The sequence below is a fragment of the Lotus japonicus genome, chromosome 2 (genome assembly GCF_012489685.1).
Source record: "Lotus japonicus ecotype B-129 chromosome 2, LjGifu_v1.2".
NCBI lineage: Eukaryota > Viridiplantae > Streptophyta > Magnoliopsida > Fabales > Fabaceae > Lotus > Lotus japonicus.
In genome coordinates this window covers 11,072,792-11,100,708 of record NC_080042.1, presented here as the reverse complement: position 1 = coordinate 11,100,708, position 27,917 = coordinate 11,072,792, and the positions used below count along the sequence as shown (strand labels likewise).

The 27,917-nt window shown below is 40.9% G+C and overlaps 1 protein-coding gene and 1 pseudogene across 1 annotated transcript; both read right to left on the bottom strand.

The window, feature by feature from the left end:
- Positions 1-3,067: 3,067 nt before the first annotated feature.
- On the bottom strand, positions 3,068-4,394 carry LOC130736049 (RNA-binding protein CP31B, chloroplastic-like; annotated as a pseudogene).
- A 1,315-nt stretch (positions 4,395-5,709) lies between these two features.
- On the bottom strand, positions 5,710-23,349 carry LOC130736048 (B3 domain-containing protein REM8-like). Its single transcript, XM_057587903.1, has 4 exons — positions 23,149-23,349; positions 21,780-22,106; positions 6,185-6,467; positions 5,710-5,738 (listed from the first exon to the last, which is right to left on the bottom strand). Exons 1-4 carry the CDS (start codon positions 23,347-23,349, stop codon positions 5,710-5,712), a joined length of 840 nt encoding a protein of 279 aa, XP_057443886.1.
- Positions 23,350-27,917: the final 4,568 nt, after the last annotated feature.

Here is a 27,917-nt window from a genome sequence, read left to right as displayed (position 1 = left end):
GGTTTGTTGCTTTAAAAAAAATGAAGTCAACAAACCCAACCAATGACAAGGATGTTGCATGGTAACATCGCCTTTCATTTTGTCATGTCTTTGTTAGTCTTAGTTTCAAAGACTTTGTGAGGATGATGCACGTTTCCAGACCAGAGGAGCAATATATTCGTCTTCTTTTAATTAGATTATTTGCTTAATTAAAAAATTAGAAAGTATGTTACGCTAATCACCTCAAAGAACATGTCATTAAATAAAAGAGACCTGAACAAAATTTGTTAAGCTTAGGATGAAATTGAGGAGACCAAAATCAAGAAATTAAATCTACGTAATTCTATTTTCAACTTAGGATCACATTAGTAGTGAATAATGTTTATTCATTATTCACTACTAACATGTGTTGGTGAACCTCTACTCTAATGGCTGCGCTAGGGTTTATGACTTTTGGCGGCGGTGACTTTCATGTGCTTTCGGTTGACTTGGACCCTTGCTTGGTCTAGTTATTCTTCTCAATTTTCGTACTTAGCTTCTATTGTTTCATATTGTGTTGTTTTATCGTCTAGCTTTAATTCATGTAGTTTGAGTCATGTTTGTCGCAGTGGTAATATGGCTGCTGACTTTATGGCAAAGTTTGCCCTATCTGGTCAATGTTTTATTTGGATATCGGATGCTCCTCCGGATATCGAAGGGATCCTATCCAATGATGTACTTTCAGCTTCTATTTGATTAATGAAATTTGGTTTATGTCAAAAAAAACTGAGGATCACATTAGGGGACCAAAATATAGTTAATTCTATTTTCAACTCAAATCAACGTAACCCCTCCTATTTTTTTCACAAATGACTACAAAAAAAACAAAGCAATAAATAAAAAAGTGAATTTTAAACACTAATAATTCCTCAAGACCATGCACAAATCAATGCCAATCAGTGTAGCTGACATGGAAAAAAGAAAGGTCAAACATGACACCATATAGTAACATACTACTCTAATTTATAGTAACTTGAAGCTCAAGGTTTTTCTCATCTATCATCTTAAAGTGACAAACATCACCAGTTTTCAAGTCACACTCATTCACAAATTCGGGCCAGCCAAGAGAAAATCTAGCAGCGGAGAAATGCTCATAATAAAGAAGTTTCACAGTCCATTTCTTAATCCCAACTCGCAAGGTCACACTTTTTCCATGGTCGCTTTTGGAAACAAAATTCTTGATGTACTTAAACGGTATTGCCTGCAATAACAAAATCTTAGTTAATTAATTCATAAATAAATGGGGAGGAGTTTATTATGGTCCTCTAAAAACTTGTGCATAGTTGCACCATGCACTTTTTACTTGTTATAGTGGGTTTATCAGGTATTTTGAATTAAATTTAATTCAAAAAATATATTTATTAGTTAATTAGTTAATGAAAGTTTTACTTAATTAAATACCTAATAACCTAATCACTAAATTAAACCCTCCATCATCTTCATCACCATCTTCATCTACCTTCATCTTCAATATTCATCATCATCCACCCTCCCTCCCCCAACAATAGAAACCCAATCACGATTCATCATTCTTTCATCATTTTCATCCTTAAACAACAATAGAAACCCAAAACTTATTAAACCCAAATAATTTAAAAACAAACAATCCCAAATTGCTGCAATATGGGAGATGGCGACTGATTATGATTGATCATTGTGGAGTTGGGTGAAAACACCTGCAAGTCTGCAACCCAACCTCCACCATTGTTTGACGTTCCAGATTTTGGTCTCAATATTCAGATCCAAGCACACCCAGCCCAGGCTTTGAGCACCAACAGATCAAACACCCACAACCTCTATTGATCACTGTAGTTACCAAACCAGCAACTCCACCCACCGCCACCACCAAAACCCAGCGTCAACATCACTGTCGCGCCGCTCTACTCCGCAACCATCAGCAACCCCCACCACCGAAACCCACCCACACCCCATCCCCACCACGACCGACCCCCACCCCCAGATTTGAAACCCAGCCTCACCGTCGCGCCGCTTTGCTCGCCGCCGTCACCAACCCCACCACCGAAACCCAACCCCCACACGACGCCAAAGCTCGCAGCTTTTCCACCCTCACCTCTTCATCTCTTCGTTCCTGAAACGATGTCGTTCAAGGAAGAAAGCACCAACCTTTCTGACAAAACCCTTGAGAATGAGAACAGAGCACTTGTACAGATGACGAGAACAATTCGGGAAAATGGGTTCTGGGGATGATTTCTCTGTATGCTTCTTCGAAGATATGGTGGATGGAAGAAGAAATTTGTTTGGTGGTTCGGTTATGGCAGATCTGGTGGTGGTGATGAGAGGGAAGAAAATAGTGGGGTTGGAGGTGGAGGAAGGAGGGGACGGTGGTTGTTGTGGTTGGTGGGCTCGTGGGGTCTTGACTGCAGGTTTTGGATTGATGGTGGCTGGGTGGCATGGAGGTTTGAAGATGAGGAGTGAAAAATGGATTTCAGAATGGGTTTTGGATCTGGTGTAAGAGAGAAGAGGAACAGAAGATTAAGGATTAATGTTTTTTCTAAATTAATTAAGGATAAATGTTTAATTAAGAAATCATATATTTTGATTTTTTTTTAAAACCTGTTATAGTGAGTCAAAATGGGTTGGTGTAACTTTGCACAAGTTTTTAGATGACCATAATAAATTTTTCCCATAAATGGCTTATCAAAATACTCCATAAAAATATATTGGCTTGTTATATATACACAAGAGTTAACGGATCATACCACCGAAGACAATATTGGAAGCTTGATGTTGATATTGAATCCATCCTTTGACATATATTTGCTTTCAACTTTACTAGTTTTAGGGGTTTTGAGGGATGAAGAATGCCTTTGAGAAAGCCCTTTTAGTATTGAATATTGAAGAGCAAAATGCAAAAGAAAAAACGTTAGTTCATAATATACATGTTAGCTAGGCAGGATTAAGAAAACAAAAATAAAAATGATTATTATCTAAACTTTTAATATTTTATTCTGCTAAAAGGCAAAATTCTCTATTTCGTTCATGAGTAGCTAAAAGGCAAATTTTTAAACTTTTAATAAAAATGATTCACTCATCTTTTTGTGATAATCCATCCGTCATCCCCATATTTCTTTAAAATTTTCTCCAGGTGAGCAGTGCCAAGACGCCATGGATATTACCAACATAAAAACCGAAATCAGAGTCAGGTTGTGCTTCCTTTGGTACCTTATTAACAACCAACACTCTTTCATTGTATTCAAAGCCATTGAACTAACCCAAGCCTTCTAAACGCCTTAAATCGTACTCATGATTACAAATCCAAACCCAAGACTTCGTTTAGTGATCTCATTATATATTACCTCAGCAAATTCCACTGACCCAGCCTCCTCAAAACGATTGGTTAATTGCTCACTCACAACATCCCATTGCAAGTTCCCAACGAAGATGATCTTCAAATCTTCAGCAGATGCTCGTTACATTCGGTTTCATCACCATCATCTTCATTTCCCAGTGTGGGTTCGTCTTAGTTCGAAATCTGGGCTACAAATGTGAGGAAAGGGGAACGGTGGATTGTTGAGAGGGAGAGGGAGGGTGAAAAAGGTGAAGAACTGGAGGATGGGAGTTGCAGCTTGAGGGCCTTTAGAGAATTTAAGGCAATCGGGTATGAGGTTTTGCAGCACACAAGTGAGGATTGAGAGAGTAGGCACGATTTGGCTACCGTGAGTGTTGAAAATTTAAGTGTCGAGTTGGATTCTCACGTTAGTTAAGTCTGAGTGAGGAAAATATTTTATAAGAGATGTGACTCATAAACATAATGTCTTAAGGTTTTGGATTAAGATGTGGCGTCGATATCTCTTTGTGTCTTACTCCTCGCCCATGAGCTCTCCTGTCTCCCCCAGATCAGGGGCGGACCCACATAGAGCTGAGGGGGTTCAGTTGAACCCCCTGAAAAAAAAATTCCTACTTACCCCCTTATAATGATTTTTTTTGAACCCCCTGAAATTTTAAAATTGCACCCAGGCCCCAGCCACCCAGACCCCAATCAGGCCCTCACTCGGTCACTCTCCTTTCTCTCTCTCTCTCTCACGCACTCATTCTCTGGTTCACCTCACCTCAATCACGATTCACACCACCACCAATCCACCACAGGACCACCGGCCGCACAACGCACCACCACGGCACCACCGGCACCGACGCCGACACCGTCCATCTCTGCTGCTGTTGAAGGTTAGTTAGGTTTAGGTATTGAAAACCCCCAAATTGAAATGTGAAGGGAAATTGAAAACCCCAACTGCTACTGTTTTGTTTTGCTTTCCCTTTTGCTGAATTTAGTTTGTGTATAAGAAATTGTACTGAAATGAGATTGGGTTTTACATGAGAGTGACATATTCCATCAATTTTACAGAACCAATGGCCATGTTGATCCAGCACAACTCAAAGCTAGTTTCATTGAGGAGGGGTCAAATCTCAAGGCTGAAGTTTCAGACTTTGATGATGACCCTCAAGTGGTTTCATCATTCCAGAAGACATTGCAAGAGAAAAAGGAGAGCATGGCTAAAACGAGATTCTTCTCTTTTGAGGAAAAGAAAATCAATTCTGGTGACAAGGTGGTCCCGTGGTGTTGTATTTCACAAGCCTGAGAGGGGTGAGAAAGACTTATGAGGATTGCTGCAATGTGTGGCTGATTCTGAAAGGATTGGGCTTTAAGGTGGATGAGAGAGATGTGTCAATGCATTTGGGGTTCAAGGAGGAGCTTAGAGAGCTACTAACTGATGGGTTTGGAGGATTTCCAAGGGTGTTTGTTGGGAGGAAATACATTGGTGGAGCTGAGGAGATTCAGAAGCTTCATGAGGATGGGGAACTTGAGAAACTGCTTTATTGTTGTGAGAGGATTGATGATCACAATGATGTATGGGATGGATGTGGGGATATAAGGTTTGTGCCTTGTGAAACCTGTTCTGGAAGTTGTAAAATCTACTATGATGATGATGATGATGATGATGAAGAAGAACAAGATCATGGTGAGGTAGGCGAGTATGGATTCCAGCGTTGTCCTGATTGCAATGAAAATGGACTAATACGTTGCCCCAAGTGCTACTGCTAGTTCTCTCTTTGAGATGACATTTAACACTAGTTAAACCAATTTTTTGAGTTGTGATTCTGTGTATTTTGTTTATAGATAGTTTTTGTTGTACAGTATAATCTTGATTTGCTTCATTGATTGTAAGGAAGAAGAGGAAGAAAGTAGAAGAGTGAATAGCAAGGTCTCTTACTCTAAGTCCCTTTGCACAACCAGTGCATTTTACTTCATATATACTTTTCATTTTCCTTATTCAGAAATCAAAGATGGATTGTGTACAATTTCCTTGCAAAACTGTAATAGCAGAGTTACGGGTATACTGTATGATAGCATTTACATTCTCTCACTTCATACGTGTTCTTCTCCCTTAGACAATTTCAAAGCTGTAATGTTTGGCAGGGATTACATTGGGAGCTTGTTTGATCATTTAGTATTTAGCATTTAGCACTAATGTTTGATCATTTTATTCAGCACCATACCACATTTTAATTGTTACTAATAAACTCAGGTAAGGTGTAAGAAAATATTAGTACTCTGCTACATGTTGGGGTGACATTTTCTTTGATCAACTTCAAGGATAGACTTTGTGATTGTGACTTAGTCAAGTTCTGTTTATTTGAAATTAACAAGAATCCGTGACTGATGTTATAATTTTAAACTAATGCACCATTTCTTCCAGCACCTGCAGAATAGTTACAAATGCATAACTATTTTTCAGCTTAAAGAAGTTTCAAGAAAAACAAACAACTTTATATTAGTCATTTATTACTTCTATTTATGCCTTATTCTTTAATACTTCTATTTGCACCTATTTGCACTCAAGACCCATCTATTTGTATCAACTATGACTTGCATAATTTCTTCTGATGTATAAACATATTAAACTTGATTTTAATTATATTTTTATCCTCAATCTCCTACATTTGGGGGAAGAGAATCCCTATTTTGCCGGCTTATTTATCCTCCATTCCTTTTTTTTAATTTCCTAATTAATCAAATCAAAATATCCAAAAGTAGGGTTAAAGAATCCCTAATTATCAAATAAAAAAATGTGATATATAAAAAAATCAAATAAAAAAATGTGATATATAATAAGATAGAAGAAATTATGATAAGGAAAAATATTACCATGAAAGAGGCGAGTGCTTGTGTACTTCTCAAGAGGATAAATAACAACTTTGAGTGAAACTCTATTGGATATGCTGTTTAGAACAAAAGCACAAACATCACCCAATTTCAAATTGTTGGCCCTCAAAAATTTCCTCCAACCAAGTGCAAATATTAATTGAGCAGCGGTGTTGAGCTTTAACTCAACATCCCAAGTTCTTTCATTGTTGTTGTCAACAAAAAGGATAACCATTTCACCCTCCATCTTGTGCAGGTGTTGTCTAGCAAAGTTGTGTGGTATGATCTGTTTAAAAACAAACAGTATCAGAATTTAGACTTTGTGATGAATCATTGATATTAACTGGAAAATAAATTATTGAGATTTAAATAAATTTGATTCTTTCATATACATACTGGACTGGGCGGGACATAAAGAAGATTATGTCCCGCCCAAAATGAACAATAAACCATTGAAGATAGCCATGGCGGGAAGTGCGACACAACGAGCTTCATTGCCCTCCCTTAGATGATGGACCCACAAGCCAGCTGGAAGATTCCTTTGGATTTGTCTTATATGTACAGGGATTTGGGCCCTGATTGTCAGGCCCACATTTAGGAAAAGTCCATGTCATGACTTCACCCTCTATAAAAGGGAAGGTCATTAGCTTGTACAACTTAACCTTTAAAAACATTTAATGAGAATATTCCTTTTGTGATATTTTTAGTACTCTGCTAGGGTTTACTTTCTGTCAGTTTCCGACGTCAGATCTCCCTAGTACAGAACATTGGCGCCGTCTGTGGCTCTGACTTAGCTCTTCCGGTGACAGAAGGAGGAATTGCGAGCCATGGAGACTCGTTCATGCGGCGTGGGTCGACGCGATCATCGCCGGCGCGGTGGTGGTCGACACGGCGGTCGCGGCGGCGGACGAAACAACAACCGTCCCGTACTGGACGAGCAAGAGCAGGAAGCTTCCTCGGAGGGGGTCCACTCAGTGGCGCCGTCGCCAGCGTCATTGGTGAATGCAGCTCCGGGAAGACCTTCAGATCTGATCGCTAAATCAGATCCAGGTGTTCGGCGGCGTTCAACGCCGCCTGACTATGTGAACTTGGAAGATCTTAAAACCACTGCTCCACGGAGAGCGCAAGAGGCAGTGACAGGTATCACGCCTGCGGCTTTGCAACAAATGTTAGATACCTTACAGAAGGTGCAGTCCCAAAACGAGCAGTTGCAAGCCCAAGTTGAGTATCTCACTCAGCGGCAGGATTTTAAGCAAGAACAACGCCTGGAGGCGGAGGATGTAGTTGAATTTCAACCTTTTGTTCCAGCCATCACTAGGGTGGACATTCCAAAGCACCTGCAAACCATGGCATTAGACGCCTTTTCGGGCGAATCTGATCCTATGGAGCACCTTAGATATTTCAATACCAAAATGGTGATCGGCGGGGCGACGGATGCGGTAAAATGTCGATTATTGCCTTCCACGTTCAAAGGCATGGCGATGCAGTGGTTCATTCGACAACCGCCCTTCTCCATTGATAATTTCACTGATCTGTCCACTAAGTTTCTGACTCAATTTTCCGCCAATAAAACCACAAAAGCAACAATGTTTGATCTTATCAGCATACATCAGCAACCAGGCGAGAAATTAAAAACCTACATGGCACGCTTCAGCAAGATGGCGATGCAGTTGGAGGAGGAAAATCCAGATGTCTGTTTGGCGTCATTTAAAAATGGCCTTCGGGCGGGAGATTTGAATAGAGACTTAACAAGGCGACCGGCGAAGGATATGATGGATCTTCGTGCTCGTGTTCAGGAATTCATATTAATTGAGCAGGATGATCAGAAAAAACAAGAAAGAGAGGAAGGACGCAAGCAAGCCCATTCCGGCGGGGTTTCGCAGGATAAACCTAAGGCAGGGAAGGAAACCAGGGTAGCACAAACCCCCCGTGTACCAAGACCGGGACCATATCAAAACTCCAAACCAGGATTTCAAAATACATGGCACCGTAATTCTCAAGGTCCCGCTGCAGCCACAACTGGTCAGCATGGTACTACGCCAGCTCCAGTTCCACTTACAAAGTTAAATGCGCCCTTAAGCACCATTTTATGGGCCGTTGGGCAGACAAATGTTGTGCAGTACCCGCCACCATCGCGGCGACCGCTAGCTAATGTAGATACCAATAGGTGGTGCGAGTACCACAAAGCGTTGGGGCATACGACGGATAATTGTTGGAATTTGAGGCGGGAAATTGATCGATTGATTAAGGCTGGTCATCTGGCAAACTTCGTTAAAGACACAGCAACGCCAGAAGTCGCTAGGATCACCCAAGGAGACAAAGGCAAAGGCAAGGAGATAGTGGAGGAATTGGGCGATCCTGTTGGGGAATGTTCATCTATTGCAGGAGGATTTGGCGGGGGTGCCATTTCAAGTAAGGCTAGAAAGCGCTATGTGGCGGCAGTACACTCAGTACATGAGGCAAGCGAAGGCGAGTGTTGGGTGAATCACTCCCCTATCATATTCACTCCTCAGGATTTTGCGCACGTGATTCCCCATGACAACGACCCAATTGTGGTAACAATCAGGGTTAACAATTATGTCACGAAGAAAGTATTTTTAGACCAGGGGTCTTCGGCGGATATCATTTATGGAGATGCCTTTGATCGCCTGGGGCTAAAAGAGTCAGACTTGAGGCCGTATAAAGGAACCTTGGTAGGGTTTACAGGGGACCATGTCACTGTTCGAGGATATGTGGAAATACCAACTGCTTTTGGCGAAGGAGAGTTTGTAAAGAAATTTCAAGTGAAGTACTTAGTCTTGGCGTGCAGAGCCAACTACAATGTACTCTTGGGACGTGACACCCTCAACAAGCTATGTGTGGTCATTTCGACAGCTCATTTGACTGTTAAATATCCAGCCTGCAATGGAAAGGTTGGGGTATTACATGTGGACCAAAATGCAGCAAGAGAATGTTATCTAAGAAGTGTGGCGCTTTATGGGCGTAAGGCCGCCAAAGAAAGTCACAGAATCATAGAAATCTTTTCGCAAGAGGGGTTCAGTTTGGATCCAAGAGACGATGCTGATGATTTCCGCCCACAACCTCTGGAAGAAACAAAGCAAGTGCAAATTAAGGATAAAATTTTAAAGATTAGCAGCAGTTTGACAAAGGAGCAAGAGGAAAGGTTGATCACCCTGCTGGGTGATAATTTGGATCTCTTTGCATGGACCATCAATGATGTACCAGGGATTGACCCCAATGTGATCACTCACAAATTGGCTATTCGACCAGGGGCGACCCCAGTCATCCAGCCAAGGCGGAGAATGAGTGATGAAAAGAATAAGGCAGTACAATTAGAGACCGAGAAACTAATCAAGGCCCGCTTCATCCGTGAGGTGCAGTACCCGACATGGCTCGCCAATGTTGTGATGGTCAAGAAATCCAATGGGAAGTGGCGAATGTGCACGGACTACACAAGCTTGAACAAAGTGTGTCCTAAAGATTCATATCCACTTCCCAATGTCGATAAGCTTGTGGATGGAGCGTCGGGGAATGAACTTTTAAGTCTCATGGATGCTTATTCGGGCTACAATCAAATCATGATGCATCCATCGGATGAAGAGAGTACAGCATTTATGACCAATCAGGCGAATTACTGTTACAAGACAATGCCTTTTGGATTGAAGAATGCAGGAGCTACGTACCAACGGCTCATGGATAAAATCTTTTCAAAACAAGTGGGCAGGAATATGGAGGTATATGTGGACGACATGATCGTAAAGTCCGCCAGGGCCAGTGATCATGGCGACGATCTTAAGGAAGCGTTTACTCAATTAAGAACATATCAAATGAAGTTGAATCCTGAGAAGTGTTCTTTTGGGATCCAGGGAGGAAAATTCTTGGGATTCATGTTGACATCGAGAGGAATAGAAGTGAATCCTGATAAGGGAAGGGCGATCTTAGAGATGAAAAGCCCAACAAGTGTCAAAGAAGTTCAGCGTTTGACAGGATGAATGGCCTCCTTGTCACGTTTCTTGCCAATGGCGAGTGACAAAGCGGCCCCATTCTTCACATGCTTAAAAAAGAATTCAAAGTTTCAGTGGACAGAGGAATGCGAACAAGCTTTTACCAAATTAAAGGAATCATTGGCCACATTGCCAGTACTTTCCAGGCCAACACCAGGCTTTCCATTAGTGCTCTATCTAGCAGTTACTGACAAGGCGGTGAGTACAGTGTTGCTCCAAGAAGAGGGCGGAAAAAAGCAGAAAGTTATATATTTCGTGAGCCATACTTTACAGGGGGCAGAGTTGCGGTACCAAAAAATTGAAAAGGCTGCATTGGCGATTTTGAAAACTGCGAGGCGCCTTAGGCCTTATTTCCAAAGTTTCCAAGTTAAAGTTAAAACTGATGTCCCCTTAAGACAAGTACTTCAGAAGCCCGATTTGTCAGGACGATTGGTTAGCTGGTCAGTGGAATTGTCAGAATATGATATACAATATGAGCCAAGGGGCCAAGTCACAGTTCAAAGTTTGATCGACTTCGTGGCGGAATTAACACCCACAGAAGGCGAGAAGACTCGAGGAGAATGGGTCCTATCTGTGGATGGATCCTCTAATAAGACTGGAAGTGGGGCTGGGATAACAATTGAAAGTCCAGACAAAATGATCATTGAACAGTCTCTAAAGTTCGAGTTCAAGGCGAGCAACAATCAATCTAAGTATGAGGCTTTGATTGCCGGCTTAAGGCTAGCCATTGAGCTGGGGGTACAAAAGTTATTTATCAAGGGAGATTCGCAGTTAGTGGTTAAACAGGTGAAAGGCGAGTACCAAGTAAAGGATCCGCAACTTTCCAAATACTTGGAAGTGGTACACAGATTGATGATGGAGGTCAAAGAAATTAAGATAGAACATGTCCCGAGGGGCCAAAATGAGAGGGCTGATGTGTTAGCAAAATTGGCGAGCACAGGGAGATTGGGCAATTACCAAACAGTCATTCAGGAAACCCTGCCTCGCCCGAGCATTGATTTGGTAGAAATAAAGTTGAAAGCAGTCAATTCAGTAATTGAAGGCGAGCCTTCTTGGATGGAGTCAATCAAAATCTTCCTAGAAAACCCTCCAAAGGATGACGATGTGAACACAAGAGCGAAACGAAGGGAAGCCAGTTTTTACACAGTGGTGGATGGTGAGTTGTATCGGCGGGGAATTATGTCCCTTATGCTCAAATGCGTTGACACCAAGAACGCCCATGGAATAATGGCGGAAGTCCATGAAGGTGTTTGTTCAAGCCATATAGGCGGGAAATCCTTGGCGGTGAAAATTGTGAGAGCTGGATTTTATTGGCCGACAATGAAGAAGGACTGTCTTGAGTATGTTAAGAAATGTGAAAAATGCCAAGTCTTCTCTGACTTGCACAAGGCTCCGCCAGAAGAGTTAACAACCATGATGGCGCCTTGGCCATTTGCTATGTGGGGGGTAGACATTTTGGGACCATTCCCAGTAGCGAAGGCACAAATGAAATATATCATCGTGGCGGTTGATTACTTCACTAAGTGGATAGAAGCCGAGGCAGTGGCAACAATCACGGCCGCCAAGGTCAGGAGCTTCTTGTGGCGAAGGATTGTTTGTAGATTTGGGGTCCCCATGGCATTAGTAATGGATAACGGAACACAATTCACAAGTAGTGTTACCCGGGAATTTTGTACAGAAATGGGAATCGAGATGCGATTTGCCTCTGTAGAACATCCACAAACCAATGGGCAGGCTGAATCGGCTAACAAGGTTATCCTGAAAGGTTTAAAGAAGAAACTGGATGAAGCAAAAGGGCTTTGGGCGGAGGAACTACCAGGCGTTCTTTGGGCATACAACACCACTGAACAGACAAGCACAAAGGAAACCCCGTATCGTTTAACTTATGGGACCGACGCCATGCTCCCAGTGGAAATTGAAAACCAAAATTGGCGAGTGGCTCGGTTTAATGAGAATGACAACGGGGAAAATTTGATAGCAAATCTAGTCATGCTGCCCGAGGAACAACGTGAGGCTCACATAAGGAATGAGGCGGGAAAAGTGAAGGTTGCAAGAAAATTCTCAACGAAAGTAGTGCCAAGAAAAATGAGGGTAGGAGACTTAGTGCTCCGAAAAAATACAATACCCGATAAACACAACAAACTTTCACCCAACTGGGGCGGGCCTTACAGGATTATAGGCGATGTTGGAGGAGGAGCTTATAAGTTGGAACAACTAAATGGCCAAAAGGTTCCACGAACATGGAACGCCTCTCATCTAAAGCAGTATTTTAGTTAATAGAAACAACCAAAGGTGAATGAAGCCGCACTCTTTTTTCCTTTCTTTGGAGAGGTTTTTAACGAGGCGGCATGTAAAAAGAATGGAGACAATTGTTCTCATGTATGAAAGAGAAATGAAGATTATTTCAACAAAAGTTGCTTTTTCATTTTTTAATTTATATTACGAGTTTATGCAAAATAAATCGTATCAAGGTATATAATACCGCGAATAAACCTTTCGGAATAAGAAAGTATCGCCATCCAATATTGCAAGCCTTGGCAATTCTAGTGGCCACTAGAAACCAAGCCTCGTCGAAAAATCGACTAAGGTATATAGACCTAAGTAACAACAATAATTGATAACAACTCAAGGTAACAACAAAATTTAAAACGGTCTTCATTAAAAGCAAGAAAAAGGGGCGACGCCCGTACATAATTTGGAATGAAAAAAGACAAAAGGGGCAAGGCCCCAAAGATAAAAGATGACTCAACAAAATAAAAACAAATTACAAATTCAAGCCAGATTCTCATTGTTGGCGTTGTTGCCCTGGCTTGTCCCAGCTTGAGGGTCTTCCTTCTCGTGATCCTCGTTCTTGTGCTGCTCATTCCCATCCTCGCCATCTTCTTCAGGCTCACTTTCATCATCGAATTGGGGAAGGAGGTCGAGGCTAATGTCATCATCACCAACTACTTGACCATCCTTGATCTCCTTCAGCCACCCAATACGGGAAAGATCAAAGCCCGGCTCAACCACACTAATTTGCTCTTTGGCCGCCAGAAAGCCTTGAGCAAACTGGAGAGAAGCACGCCCCAAGATGGAAGCACTTAGGCGTTCGTACTTCTTTTCCAGTTTTTGACACTTGGCCTGAACAGCAGTGTGTTTGTCGTTGATGGTTTCCTTTAGGGACTTGGTCTTCTGAAGGAGCAAGTCAGAAGCAGCCAAGTCATCAGCTAACTTAGCACACTTCTCCTCGGCGGCCTTCAGCTTCTTGTTGGCGGTTTCAGCATCGGCCTTCGCTCGCTCATATACAGTCTTATAATCAGCCGCCTTCTTTTCATAACGGTTCTTGGCCGATATCAACTCCTTCACGCACTGAGCCATTCCCGCCACAGTACTGGAGGCAGAAAGCGCGTGATGGATCGCCACGGAAGCAATGTTGGGGGGGCCTTGACCGGAAATGTCCTTGTGAATCCGGTTGTCAAAAGTACGGGTCATGAATTCCAGCCCATTGAAGTGAGGATCCGACAAGTTCAGCAAGGGGGGAGGAGCCTCGCCACCAATGGCTGAGCTAGGGCCAGCTTGGTTAAATGGAGTTGGTGGGCGGTTGATTAGCGCGCTTGAATCTTGTTGAGGGGGCGGGACATTGTCATGTCCCTTCTTTTTCTCAGCCGGATGACTTTTTGGATCGAGAGTCGATTGGTGGAGAGGCTTACCACCAGCAGCACCTGAAGTTTTTTGACGCTTAGGGTCCCTGACGTTGTCAGAACCCGAAGTACCTTCATTCTTCTTCTTTTGCTCAGTTTCGGCGGCCCTCTTCTTCGCCGCCGCAGCAGACTGGGCGAGGTATTCCTTCATCTTGATTGGGTTCGCGTCAACCTTGCTTTTTCCCATCGTAGCTGTATGGAAAACACCAATTAGACGAGATACATGAACAAAAAGAAAAACAAGTTACGTGCAAAGATTATAAACTTACTAAAAAATTGATTTAAAGTGCCGGATTTCGACGCCTCAATCAAGTCGTGACCAGAAATTACTGGTAGTGTGCGGAGGTAATCGGCGACGCCTTGTTCAGATTCATCCAAGGCGTCGTATGAAACGGATATTTTTCGGCGAGGGTTTTTTGTCCAGTAAAAAGGGAAGAGAGGGTTATTGTCGGAATCTCGGAACAAGTTCTTTATTTCGGGCGACTCCATAACTTTAAAGTATTTTTTCTGCCATACTTTGTAATGGCTTTTAAGGGCGGTGAACCGACTCATGTTCTTACAGGCTAAAAGTGGAACCCATTTCACAGAAGTAGGTTTAGTGGTGACTGATTTATAGAAAAGGAAGAACAAAGGATAGGTTGGAGTGAAACTCAAGTGTTCACAAAGAATTTCAAAGCAGCGGATAAAACCCCAGGCGTTGGGCTGGAGTTGGCAAGGCGCCACATTCAGGAAAGAGAGAACGTGACATATAAAAGGTGAGAAGGGAAGTTTGATATTCAAGTCTAAAAAGAAATAACCATAAACAAAAAAGAAATCAAGCGATTCATCGGTTGGCTCTTTGCGCAAAAGAACACAGTCATCCTCGCCACATGGAAGAACATTCAACTGAAGGTCTTCATTATTGGAGGTGGCGGGGTTTATCTTCGTGAACCCTTGGGCAGATATTCGAAGCGAATTAAGGCTCCCAACACTGCTCCAGATAGAACGCAAGAGACACTTATCTTCAACTAAATGCGCGTTTGAGCGCCATTCAGGTGAAGACAACTCTCCATTGGAGGAGAGAATTGAATCTACAGAGTCGGCGGGACCGGAATCGTCGTGGGTAGAAGGCGAGGAGTGAATTTCAATTATGGTGTGGGCAACAACTTCCTCCTCCGTAGAGGGCGAAGAAAGTTCTAGGGAAGAAAAGCTGGCGTTTGGCAACGACATGCGAGGCAGTTTCATAAAAAGAAGAAAGAAGATAAACAAACTAAAAGAAGAAAGAAGATGAACAGAGTTAAAAGAAGAAAGAAGATGAACAGAGTCAAAAGAAGAAAGAAGATGAACAGAGTCAGAAAAAAGAAGTAAACGAAGAGTCTCAAGAAAGAGGAAGAACTAACCAGGGGAAGAACTGTGGATTTGAGAAAGGAGAACGTCGGCAATGGGGGAGCACCGCGCAATGACGACGGCCGGAGTAAGAAAGGTTCACCGGAGTTCAAAGAAGAGAAAGTGAGCGCTGCGGTGAAAAGTTTTCAGAACGAAAGTTTCAGGAAAGTGAAAAATGAAATGTGAAAAGGGGTTTTTATAGAGAGAAAAGGAGGAGAGAGAATGAGTGGGGAAAGATCGTGAAAGGACGTGGGATTTGAAATTTGAAAAGGCATGAACTAAAAAGGTGTAACTCCTCGAGACGCACAACCGCATTCATGGCAAATGATGACGAAATCCCGGAAAACAAGGATTACGTGCGTCAGTTGAAAAGACGTGATTGACGGTTATGACAAATGGCGGCCCATCTACAAAACGGCAACAAAAGTGGCGATGAACGAATAAACAATAGAGGCGAACTACTAGGTAACATGATGAAGACATTTCGACTCATTACTCGAGTCTCATGTCTTGGGGGCATGTGGACTGGGCGGGACATAAAGAAGATTATGTCCCGCCCAAAATGAACAATAAACCATTGAAGATAGCCATGGCGGGAAGTGCGACACAACGAGCTTCATTGCCCTCCCTTAGATGATGGACCCACAAGCCAGCTGGAAGATTCCTTTGGATTTGTCTTATATGTACAGGGATTTGGGCCCTGATTGTCAGGCCCACATTTAGGAAAAGTCCATGTCATGACTTCACCCTCTATAAAAGGGAAGGTCATTAGCTTGTACAACTTAACCTTTAAAAACATTTAATGAGAATATTCCTTTTGTGATATTTTTAGTACTCTGCTAGGGTTTACTTTCTGTCAGTTTCCGACGTCAGATCTCCCTAGTACAGAACACATACAATCACAATCTTAACAAAAAAAAAATCAATGACTATGATTTCTAATTTTTCTCTTTAAAATAAACCACTAACAAAGTGGATGAATTGAAGCAATTTAATATGCGCAACACAACCCATCCACTTGCATAATTACTTCTATTGGGCTCGTTTATTTCCGCTTAAAAAATAATTGATTTTAGAGTTGAGTAAAAAATGATTTTATTAAAAGTGATTTTTTGAAAAGCAAAAACTAACTCATGTTTATATACAAATATTAAAATTGATTTTCACTTTAAAATGTTGCTAGAAATAATTGATTATTCTAAAAGCCACTAGCTAGAAATAGCTTATAAAAATAATCAAATATCCATACAAACAGTTAAAAAAATACTCAAGTTTTTTTGAAAATAAGTAGAGATAAACATATTCATTATCTTTTTTTAATTATTACTCATCATAAAATAATTTTGATACTCAAAAGCTATTCGTAGAAGTTTCTCCTCATAAACTTGCAAGTCAAGTAATAGAAGAATTTTTATACAAAATCTACTTGTTTCCAAAGATGCACTCAATAATCAACACACAAATTAGAAAAAGAAACAATGAATGTCATCAATAAAATATTTCCTTACCAGGAGATCTCTCTCAATGTATGATTTTCGGATTGCACATATGAAAGAGTGACTATTACGATGACAATTCTCCACTCTCTCAATAAGAGCATGTATTCACTACAAAAAAAAACGTTATTTAGTGGGGGTTATTTAGCGGGGTTGTTAAAACCCCCGCAGATTACATTAATTTTCATTAGTTAGGGGAGGTTTTAATAACCCCCGCAAAAAATTACGTTATTAACTCTCCCAATTTTCACTCTCTGAACTCTCATCTCACTCTCACTCTCACTCTCACTCTGAACTCGTTTCTCATTCTGACTCTCTCGATTGCAACCTGATTCGTTAACCATGGAAGCTCCTGAATCCTTTCCACCGATTTGATCTCTCGATTTCCACCGATTGCAACCTGATTTGATCTCTCAATTTCCACTGATTTCAACCTGATTCACTCTCGATTTCTTCTGATTCGACTCTCAATTTCACTCTCCTGTTTCCACTCTCGATTAAACCCTAAAATCTACTCTCGATTCTCTTCATGATTCCTCAATCTCCAGTGTTTCACGAGAAAACGCTCAATCTCTGCTTCACTTGCATTTTCCTGGTAAGAACTCAACTCCACTTCCATATGAGTTTCAATTTTGCTTCTGATTTTGAGTTTTGTTTCTCTTTGGAATCACAAATTAGGCAGAAATTCTCTGGAGCTGGAACCTAGACATTGTTAGGAGCTGGAAGGTAAGTCGATTTCGTTTGCTTAACTTGAATTTCTATGGCTGGATTGGTATGATATGATCGAGTAAAACTGTGGAAGTGAATACAGGTTTTCCAGTTTCAATTGACTTCTGGGAGTGTTGACTTGTTTCATACGATTGATAACTTGGATCTATCCCAATTTTTCAATGAAATACTCAAGTTGAATCTGAATGGGGAACCCCTTTTAGCTACTAAAATTCCTATATTAGAAACAAAGCGAATAGTATAAAATCATTTATTCTGTTTGATATCAGCATCTAGCATTGACATCAGCTGCATATTCTGTTATAGAAGAACGTTGCACACTAGTATTTATATTTACTTTTCCAAGTCTTGTGTTGGTGATGTTTGTAGCCAGTATAAATGGGATTATCCCTTATAGCTGCATATCTCTATTTTATATTTCTATAAGCAGTGATGGTATTATGTTTTGCTTGCTCCCCATAAGAGCTTGTTCTTGTTGATGTTTAATGGCTTGTTTTCTCCTTTTAACTGTGTTTTAGGCAGGAATAAGTTTCAAGGCAATCTCTATTGCACTACAAGAACATATTTTCCTTATCATTTCAATATTTTATGAAGCAGAATTTTTTTTTATACTGTTATTGGGAACTGATTGGTACTGTCATTTTGAGCTATTAATCATTTTGTTGCTTGATAGGTTTTTGCTTTGTTTATGCAGTCATGCCAAGGTTCAAGCGTTTCCACAACCCACAAAAATCAGCTTACATACACACAAGATATTAATGAGCTTTTAATGGTTAGCCTGCAAAACTTGAGCTTAACTCATTTATATAAACTGACTGTTTGGTGAAATTTAATTTCGCCATTTGAACACTTTCTTCTTAAACCATGTATCGTTTTCAAATCTTCCTTGGGAGAAATAAATACTGCTGAGTAGAATATGTATATGCTTTTAGTGGTGCGTTATGAGTTTATGACTAATTAGCATCTTAGCCTGTGTGCACTACACAGAAAAAATAATATAGACCAGATTCCTATGATCCTTGTTCTGGAGTGCATCTACTTCAATGACATCAGTTTTCTTTCTTCTTCAATCTTCAGTGGTTGTTTGTATCAATTCGTTTTGTTTTTATCCAGATTCACATGTAAATTGCATTTCAAAGGGACAGTGTAACAGTGAAGGTTGAAGTATTGATAGATCATGCGAGAAACTTGAGGATAGCCATAGGTTGTATTTTTTTATCCTAGACATGTTTGGTTGTCTAAAGTGTACGAACTATATAGGTTAGAGAATGAAACATCTATTTGGAGTTCGTTTAAACTAGTGAAGTAGGATGAAGTTCTGAAACATTGGTGAGGGTTGTTACTTCTAGGAAGATAAGAGCAGGCAAGAATGAGAGTTGTTATGATGGGGGGTGGCAATGAGTGAGGGGTGTGGAAATATATTTATACTAGTTAGAATGGGAAAAGAGAATATTAAAAAACAAATGAATGGATTGGTTTTGATATTTGAACGAGTGAAAATAGTAACTGACAAAGTTGAAACTGAAAGAAAGAAAGAAGGCCTAGGATGCTGCAGAGAAAACTGTGTGTTCATAATCATAGAATAATTTATAAATAAATAAATAAGATCATGACACTTTAGAAGATATATTTATACTAGTTAGAATGGGAAAAGAGAATATTAAAAAACAAATGAATGGATTGGTTTTGATATTTGAACGAGTGAAAATAGTAACTGACAAAGTTGAAACTGAAATAAAGAAAGAAGGCCTGGGATGCTGCAGAGAAAACTGTGTGTTCATAATCATAGAATAATTTATAAATAAATAAATAAGATCATGACACTTTAGAAGATGGACTTTTGAAGTGGTTTTAGTGTAATTTCTCTAGAAAAATGAGATAGATGCTTTGAGAAGTTTAGATTTTTGGTGTGTTGTTCATCTTATGTCCATCTTAGGAAACAGTCACTTGCCCCTTCTTCTATAGTCTCTGCTAATTTTAGCTCAATTTGTAGGATTTGTCAGTTACTAGTGGTTCTCCAACTAAATTTACATTTTAAGCTTACTTTCTTTTCCTTCCTTTTTTACCTGTTATAGAAGATGTGTACCGACCTATGCTGTAAGCAATAGCATATACCTTGAGAATGAAAGAAATTAAGACCAGTAGTGCACCCAATAAACACATGCTTCTTATCCTTAACATACTACAGGTTCTTTACTTAACTCTGTTTTATCTTTCAGAGACTCAAACAGGGAAATTGATGGATGTAAATTTTCTCTCTTTTTTTCTACTTTCTACTGTTGTTACTTATCTGAAAGGTTTCTTGCTATAATCTCAGTTTCTCAAGTTTTCATTTTCAGGTTGTATGGAGTACTCTCCAAAATATATCATTGATTTCTTTCCTAATTGGTATTACTCTATTTGGATGGGCAACCAAGCAAGTTATAAATGTTATTCAGGTTGGTTCATGATACATTTATGCTTGATATTTAGATGATGATTGATGAGGTGTTGTATAATGTATCTATCTAGTTTTTTTACCAACCCCTACCCCATAATGAAATGAGGAAGAAGAAGAGAAGCAAAGCATGTAAGAGAAGAAAAGAAAATCCAAACTCCAAAGAAAACCGAGCGGAACTTAATAGTCTATATTTTTCAGTTTGGAATATTCATCTTGACAGAGTAATGGGAAATTTGTAACCTTTGAGTTCCTGTAATCTGAACTTTCTTTTAGCATGACTCAGGAACTTCATATTGTGACCTGATAACTGGCTTCAAAGATTGTTTTTTACATTCTAGCTATAGGCTTTCTTGGATTGAAAGTTGTGTATGGGTTATTTTGGATTGTAAGTTGTCTATGGGTTTGTTTCTTTAATTGAAGTGTTTTGTTATGTTGGATTATGAGGTTAAAAATGTTCCTAGAATATATTCTAGGCTGTAAATAATCTCTTGCATTTAAGGGAGGTTTAAAACTCCCGTTAAAAAAGCTTGCGGATAAGGGAGGTTTAAAACCCCCGCTAAAAACCGCCGCTAAATCCATATACAGGTACCAGGGTTTGCTGAAAAACGCCGCTAATGATTTGTGGGGAGTGTAACTTCGGGATTTTTCAAAACCCCCGCTAAGTAACTCGCGGGGGTTGAAAACCCCCACTAAATGCAAAAAAAACCCCACTAAATAACATTTTTTTTGTAGTGATTCTCTTTTTAAGTTCTATGTCAGTACTTCCTGCTATGAACATTGAGTAATTAATCATCACATAAAGAAAAAAAAACAGAGAATTAAAGAAAACAGAACAAAATGAAATAAGAAAAAAGTAGCGGAACTAGGATATAAAAATTGAGGGGGCCAAAATAAATATGATTTCATTCATGTATATATAATATAAAAATAAAGATTAAACTAATTCATATACATTGATGATTTTTTTTGTTACAATATAGTGAGAATTTATTGTAAGTTAGAATAATAATCTTAAAATTTTACATTTTCTTTTTTAATTTTTTTGATTTTTAAATATTCTTGTACCTTTACATAATTTTTTTTTTTATAATTATTCTCACAAGTCTTTTATTAGAAAATGAATTTTACTCTTAATTATTAAGTTTTGAGAAAAATTTATCACATTCAAATGTTGTTATCTTAAAAATATTTATTTTTCCTTTAAACGTCATTTGTAATTATTTTGACAAATTGATTCAAAAAAACTACTCCCCCTGTTCCTATTTATAAGAACCAAATAGAAAATGCACTTGGTCCTTTTTATAAGAACCAACTTGGAGTTTGTGGAGAATTAATTATTTTTAGACAAGAATGTCCTTATTTAATTGAATTTCTCTCTCTTTCCACTTGCTATATATAGCATTAATGATGCATATAAAATTAAGAATAATGGGTGGAGGGTAACTTTGGAAAGTTGATATAAATTGAGAACAAATATAATGCAATTATCTAGATTAGTTAAATTTCTTAAAGGGTGTGAAGTGGTTGCTTGATTCTTATAATAAGAAACGGAGGGAGTAATATATTTGACAAGACTTTTTTATCTAAGCTCTTGTTGTTAGTTATGTAATACTACAACAGTTAATACTTAATACTAATAGGCTAGTTAAATCTTCAATAATGAAAAAAAATTAGCAAAGCAGTAACCACTAGGGCTCTGTAAGTTATTTGTTATAAGATTCATATTTATAGTATATATACAAAGACGTTTCTAAAATTTATAGTTCCGCCATTGATTCCCATTCTCAGCATTGGAAAAACTTGCATGTTCTTCATTTGGACATGTTTTCATCTTCTTAGAAGGTGTTGGTAATGCAGGATGTCCACTTTTACCCTTCTCACCATAATCACTTCATGAACCTCTTCACATTCTTCTTCTTGATCAAGAGAAGTATTATTATCATCTTTGGAATTAGGGTAATCTATTTCTAACGCGCTTTTACCCAACACAATCACATTCAAGCACGAATTTCCTTCGTACCCAAACAACACAATCTGTGACACATCCAAAGACAAGTGTTCTGCAAATTCTTTCCAACCATTGCGAAAATAAACTTCGCCATCGCGTTTCAGCCAATAAACTTCCCACTGAGTCCCGTTTGGAAGCCTTAGAGAAACAACAGTTGATATTCCTTGCCAGTGCCTCTTCACAAAACTTCTAGGCACTTGCTATCACACAATTAGCATGTACTTTTCAGTACTGATAACATAAAAATTTAAAAAAAAAAAACGATTTCCAGGAATCAATTCTGAGACTAAAAAACTTCTTCTCAAAATTGATTCTGGACTGGGCGGGACATAAAGGATGCTTATGCCCGCCCAAAATGAGCAATCACCCGAACGAAGACAGCCATGGCGGGAATCAACGACACAATGAATATCTTTTCTCTTCCTTAGGTGGACCCGTGAGCCAGCTGGAAGATTCTGTTGGATTTGTCTTATATGCATAGGGATTTGGGGCCCTGATTGTCAGGCCAAAATATAGGAAAAGTCCATATCATGACCACACCCTCTATAAAAGGGGAGGTCATCAACTTGTACTGGACACCTTTTTCAACATTAATCAGAATTTACCTTTTATGACATCTTTGATATTTTTGGTGCTCTGCTAGGGTTAGCTTTTTCCTCTCTTTTTACGTAAGCTTCTCTAGTACAGAACATTGGCGCCGTCTGTGGCTCTAACCTAGATCTACCGGTGACGGAGAAGGTGGGAGTTACGACTCATGGAGACTCGTTCATGCGGCGTGGGTCGTCGTGATCATCGCCGGAGAGGTGGTGGACGTCACGGCGGCCGCGGCGGCGGACGGGACAACAATCGCCCTATGCTTCACGAGCAAGAGCAGGAGGCTTCCTCGGAGGGGGTCCACTCAGTGGCGCAGTCGCCAGCGTCGCTGGTGAACGTAGCTCCGGGAAAACCTTCAGATCTGATAGCCAAGTCAGATCCAGGTGTCAGGCGACGATCAACGCCGCCTGAATATGTGAACTTAGAAGACCCTAAAACCAGTGCTCCACGAAAAACGCAGGAAGTAGTGACGGGTATCACGCCCGCGGCTTTGCAACAAATGTTAGATACTTTGCAGAAGGTGCAAACCCAAAACGAGCAATTACAAGCCCAAGTCGAGTATCTAACTCAGAGGCAAGACTTTAAGCAAGGACAACGTCTTGAGGCAGAGGACGTAGTCGAATTTCAACCTTTTGTTCCAGCCATTACCAAGGTGGACATACCAAAGCATCTACAAACAATGGCATTAGACGCCTTCTCAGGCGACTCTGATCCCATGGAACATCTGAGGTATTTCAACACCAAAATGGTAATTGGTGGGGCAACGGACGCGGTGAAGTGCAGATTATTGCCTTCAACATTCAAAGGAATGGCGATGCAGTGGTTCATTAGACAACCGCCTTTCTCCATTGACAATTTTACTGATCTGTCTACCAAGTTCCTGACTCAATTCTCCGCCAACAAAACTACAAAAGCAACAATGTTTGATCTCATCAGCATACATCAGCAGCCAGGGGAGAAGTTAAAAACCTACATGGCACGCTTCAGTAAGATGGCGGTTCAGTTGGAGGAGGATAACCCGGATGTGTGCTTGGCGTCTTTCAAAAATGGCCTTAGGGCGGGAGATTTGAATCGGGACTTAACGAGGCGACCAGCGAGGGACATGATGGATCTTCGCGCTCGCGTTCAGGAATTCATCCTAATTGAACAAGATGATCAGAAGAAACAAGAGAGGGAGGAAGGGCGCAAGCAGGCCCAATCTGGCGGTGTTCCACAGGAAAAACTCAAGGCGGGGAAGGAAACCAGGGTAGCACAAACTCCGCGTATACCAAGACCTGGACCATATCAAAACTCCAAACCTGGATTTCAAAATACATGGCACATAAATTCCCAAGGTCCCACTGCGGCCTCAACTGGCCAGCATGGTGCCTCGCCAGCTCCAGTTCCACTTACTAAGTTGAATGCTCCCCTAAGTACCATTTTAAAAGCAGTTGGGCAGACAAATGTTGTGTAGTATCCACCGCCGCCTCGGCGGCCGCCAGCTAATGTGGATACAAATAGATGGTGTGAGTACCACAAAGCGTTGGGGCATACCACGGATAATTGTTGGAACTTGAGGCGGGAAATTGATCGCCTGATCAAGGCTGGCCATTTAGCAAATTTTGTTAAAGACACAACAACACCAGAGGCCGCTAAGATACCACAAAGGGACAAAGGTAAGGGAAAGGAGATAGTTGAAGAGTTGGGCGATCCTGTCGGGGAATGCTCATCCATTGCGGGAGGATTTGGAGGGGGTGCAATTTCAAGCAAGGCTAGAAAGCGTTATGTGGCGGCAGTACACTCAGTACATGAGGCGTACGAGGGCGAATGTTGGGTGAATCACTCTCCCATTATATTTGCCCCTCAGGATTTTGCGCATGTTATTCCCCATGACAACGACCCAATTGTAGTAACAATCAGGGTTAACAATTACATGACGAAAAAAGTGTTTTTAGACCAGGGATCTTCGGCGGACATCATTTATGGAGATGCCTTTGATCGCCTGGGGTTAAAGGAATCAGACTTGAAACCATATAAAGGAACCTTGGTGGGATTTACAGGGGACCGTGTCAATGTGCGGGGATACGTGGAAATACCAACTGCCTTTGGAGAAGGAGAGTTCGTTAATAAATTCCAGGTGAAGTACTTAGTCTTGGCGTGTAGAGCCAATTACAATGTACTCCTGGGGCGGGATACCCTCAACAAGTTATGCGCTGTCATTTTAACTGCTCACTTAACTGTCAAATATCCAGCCTGCAATGGGAAGGTTGCGATACTGCGCGTAGACCAGAACGCAGCAAGAGAGTGTTATCTAAGAAGTGTGGCGCTCTATGGGCGAAAGGCCGCCAAGGAAAGCCACCGAATTACAGAAATCTTTCCACAAGAAGGATTTAGTCTAGACCCAAGAGACGATGCTGATGATTTTCGCCCACAACCTCTGGAAGAAACCAAGCAGGTGCAAATCAAGGATAAGTTTTTAAAAATTGGTAGCAGTTTAACGAAGGAGCAAGAGAAAAGATTGATCACCCTTCTAGGTGATAATTTGGATCTCTTTGCATGGACCATCAATGATGTGCTAGGGATTGACCCCAATGTGATCACTCATAAACTGGCCATACGACCAGGGGCGACACCAGTCATCCAACCAAGGCGAAGAATGAGTGATGAAAAGAATAAGGCGGTGCAACTAGAGACTGAGAAATTAATCAAGGCTCGCTTCATCCGTGAGGTGCAGTACCCAACTTGGCTCGCCAATGTTGTAATGGTGAAGAAGGCCAATGGGAAATGGCGAATGTGCACGGACTACACAAGTTTGAACAAAGTGTGTCCTAAAGATTCGTATCCACTTCCCAATGTGGATAAGCTTGTGGATGGAGCTTCTGGAAATGAACTTTTAAGTCTCATGGATGCTTATTCAGGCTATAATCAAATTATGATGCATCCCTCGGACGAGGAAAGTACAGCATTCATGACTAATCAGGCGAATTATTGTTACAAGACAATACCTTTTGGTTTGAAGAATGCAGGAGCTACGTACCAACGGCTCATGGATAAAATTTTTTCCAGACAAGTAGGCAGGAATATGGAGGTATATGTGGATGACATGATCGTTAAGTCGGCCAGGGCTGGTGACCACGACGATGATCTAAAGGAGGCGTTTGCTCAATTGAGAACATATAGAATGAAGTTAAATCCCGAGAAGTGTTCTTTTGGGATTCAGGGGGAAAAGTTCCTGGGTTTCATGTTAACATCAAGGGGGATAGAAGTGAATCCTGATAAGGGGAAGGCGATCTTGGAAATGAAAAGCCCAACAAGTGTAAAGGAGGTTCAACGTTTAACAGGACGAATGGCCGCCTTATCACGTTTTTTGCCAATGGCGGGTGACAAAGCGACCCCATTCTTCACCTGTTTAAAAAAGAATTCAAAGTTTCAATGGACAGAGGCATGCGAACAAGCTTTTACCAAGTTGAATAAACCTTTCGGAATGACAAAGCGACCCCATTGCTTATTTTTTAATTTATATTACGAGTTTATGCAGTGCAAATCGTATCAAGGTATACAATACCGCGAATAAACCTTTCGGAATAAGAAAGTATCGCCATCAAATGTTAAAAAAGCCTTGGCAATTCTAGTGGCCACTAGAAACCAAGCCTTGTCGAAAAATCGGCTAAGGTATATAAACCAAAATAAAAAGAAAATTCAACAAACAACAACTTCAAGGTAACAACAGTTGAACTTAAACAAATTTCATTGAAAATAAGGAAGGGGCGAGGCCCATACATGACTTAAAACAACAATGAGCAAAAGAGCAAAAGGGCAAAGCCCAAAGCAAATCTAGACTTAAACAAAATAAAGACAAACTAAGATCAAGCCAGGTTCTCATTGTTGGCGTTGTTGTCTTGGCTTGCGACGGCTTGAGGGTCTTCCTTTCCTTGATCCTCATTCTTGTTCTGTTCATTCCCATCTTCGCCATTTCCTTCCTCAAGCTCACTGTCCGAATCGAATTGAGGAAGAAGGTCGAGGCCAATGTCATCATCGCCAACCACTTGACCATCCTTGATCTCCTTCAGATACCCTATGCGAGAAAGATCAAAGCCCGGTTCAACAACACTTATTTGCTCTTTGGCCGCCAGAAAGCCTTGAGAAAATCGGAGGGAGGCGCGCCCTAAAATGGAAGCATTCAGGCGTTCATACTTCTTATCCAGCTTTTGGCACTTGGCCTGAACAGCAGTGTGTTTGTCATTGATGGCTTCTTTCAGAGACTTGGTCTTTTGAAGGAGCAGGTTAGAAGCCGCCAAGTCATCAGTTAACTTAGCGCATTTCTCCTCAGCAGACTTCAGATGTTTGTTGGCGGTCTCAGCGTCGACTTTCGCTCGCTCATATGCAGCCTTATAATCAGTCTCCTTCTTCTCAAAACGATTCTTGGCCGACATCAATTCTTTCACACACTGAGCTATTCCCGCCACAGTGCTGGCGGCAGAAAGTGCATGGAAGATGGCCAGGGAAGCAATGTTGGGGGGGGTCTTGACCGAAAATATCTTTGTGAATCCGGTTGTCAAAAGTTCGGGCCATGAAGTCCAACCCGTTGAAGTGAGGATCAGATAAGCTCAGCAAAGGGGGAGGAGCCTCGCCACCAATGGTTGAGCTAGTGCCAGCATGGCTAAATGGAGTTGGCGGGCGGTTGATCAACATACTTGAATCCTGGTGGGGTGGCGGTATATTGTCATGTCCCTTCTTTTTCTCCGCGGGATGACTTTTGGAAGCCAAACCGGTTGGATCGAGAGTTGACTGGTGAAGAGGTTTACCACCAGCAGCACCTGAAGTTCTTTGGCGCTTAGGGTCCCTGACGTTATCAGAGCCCGAAGCACCTTCATTCTTTTTCTTCTGTTCAGCCTCGGCGGCCCTTTTCTTCGCCGCCGCAGCAGATTGGGCGAGGTATTCCTTCATCTTTAGTGGGTTAGCGTCGACCTTGCTTTTTCCCATCGTAGCTACATGGAAAGTATCAGTTAGACAAGACACATGAATAAAAAGAAAAGCAAGTTATGTGCAAAGATTATAAACTTACTAAAAAATTGATTTAAAGTGCCGGATTTCGAAGCCTCAATCAAGTCATGACCAGAGATTACTGGTAGTGTGCGAAGATAATCGGCGATACCTTGCTCAGAATCATCCAAGGCGTCATATGAAACGGATATTTTTCGGCGAGGGTTTTTTGTCCAGTAAAAGGGGAAGAGAGGATTATTGTCGGAATCTCGGAACAAGTTCTTTATTTCGGGCGACTCCATAACTTTAAAGTATTTTTTCTGCCACACTTTGTAATGGCTTTTAAGGGCGGTGAATCGGCTCATGTTCTTGCGGGCTAAAAGGGGAACCCACTTAACAGATGTAGGTTTAGTGGTGACTGACTTATAGAAAAGGAAAAACAAGGGATAGGTAGG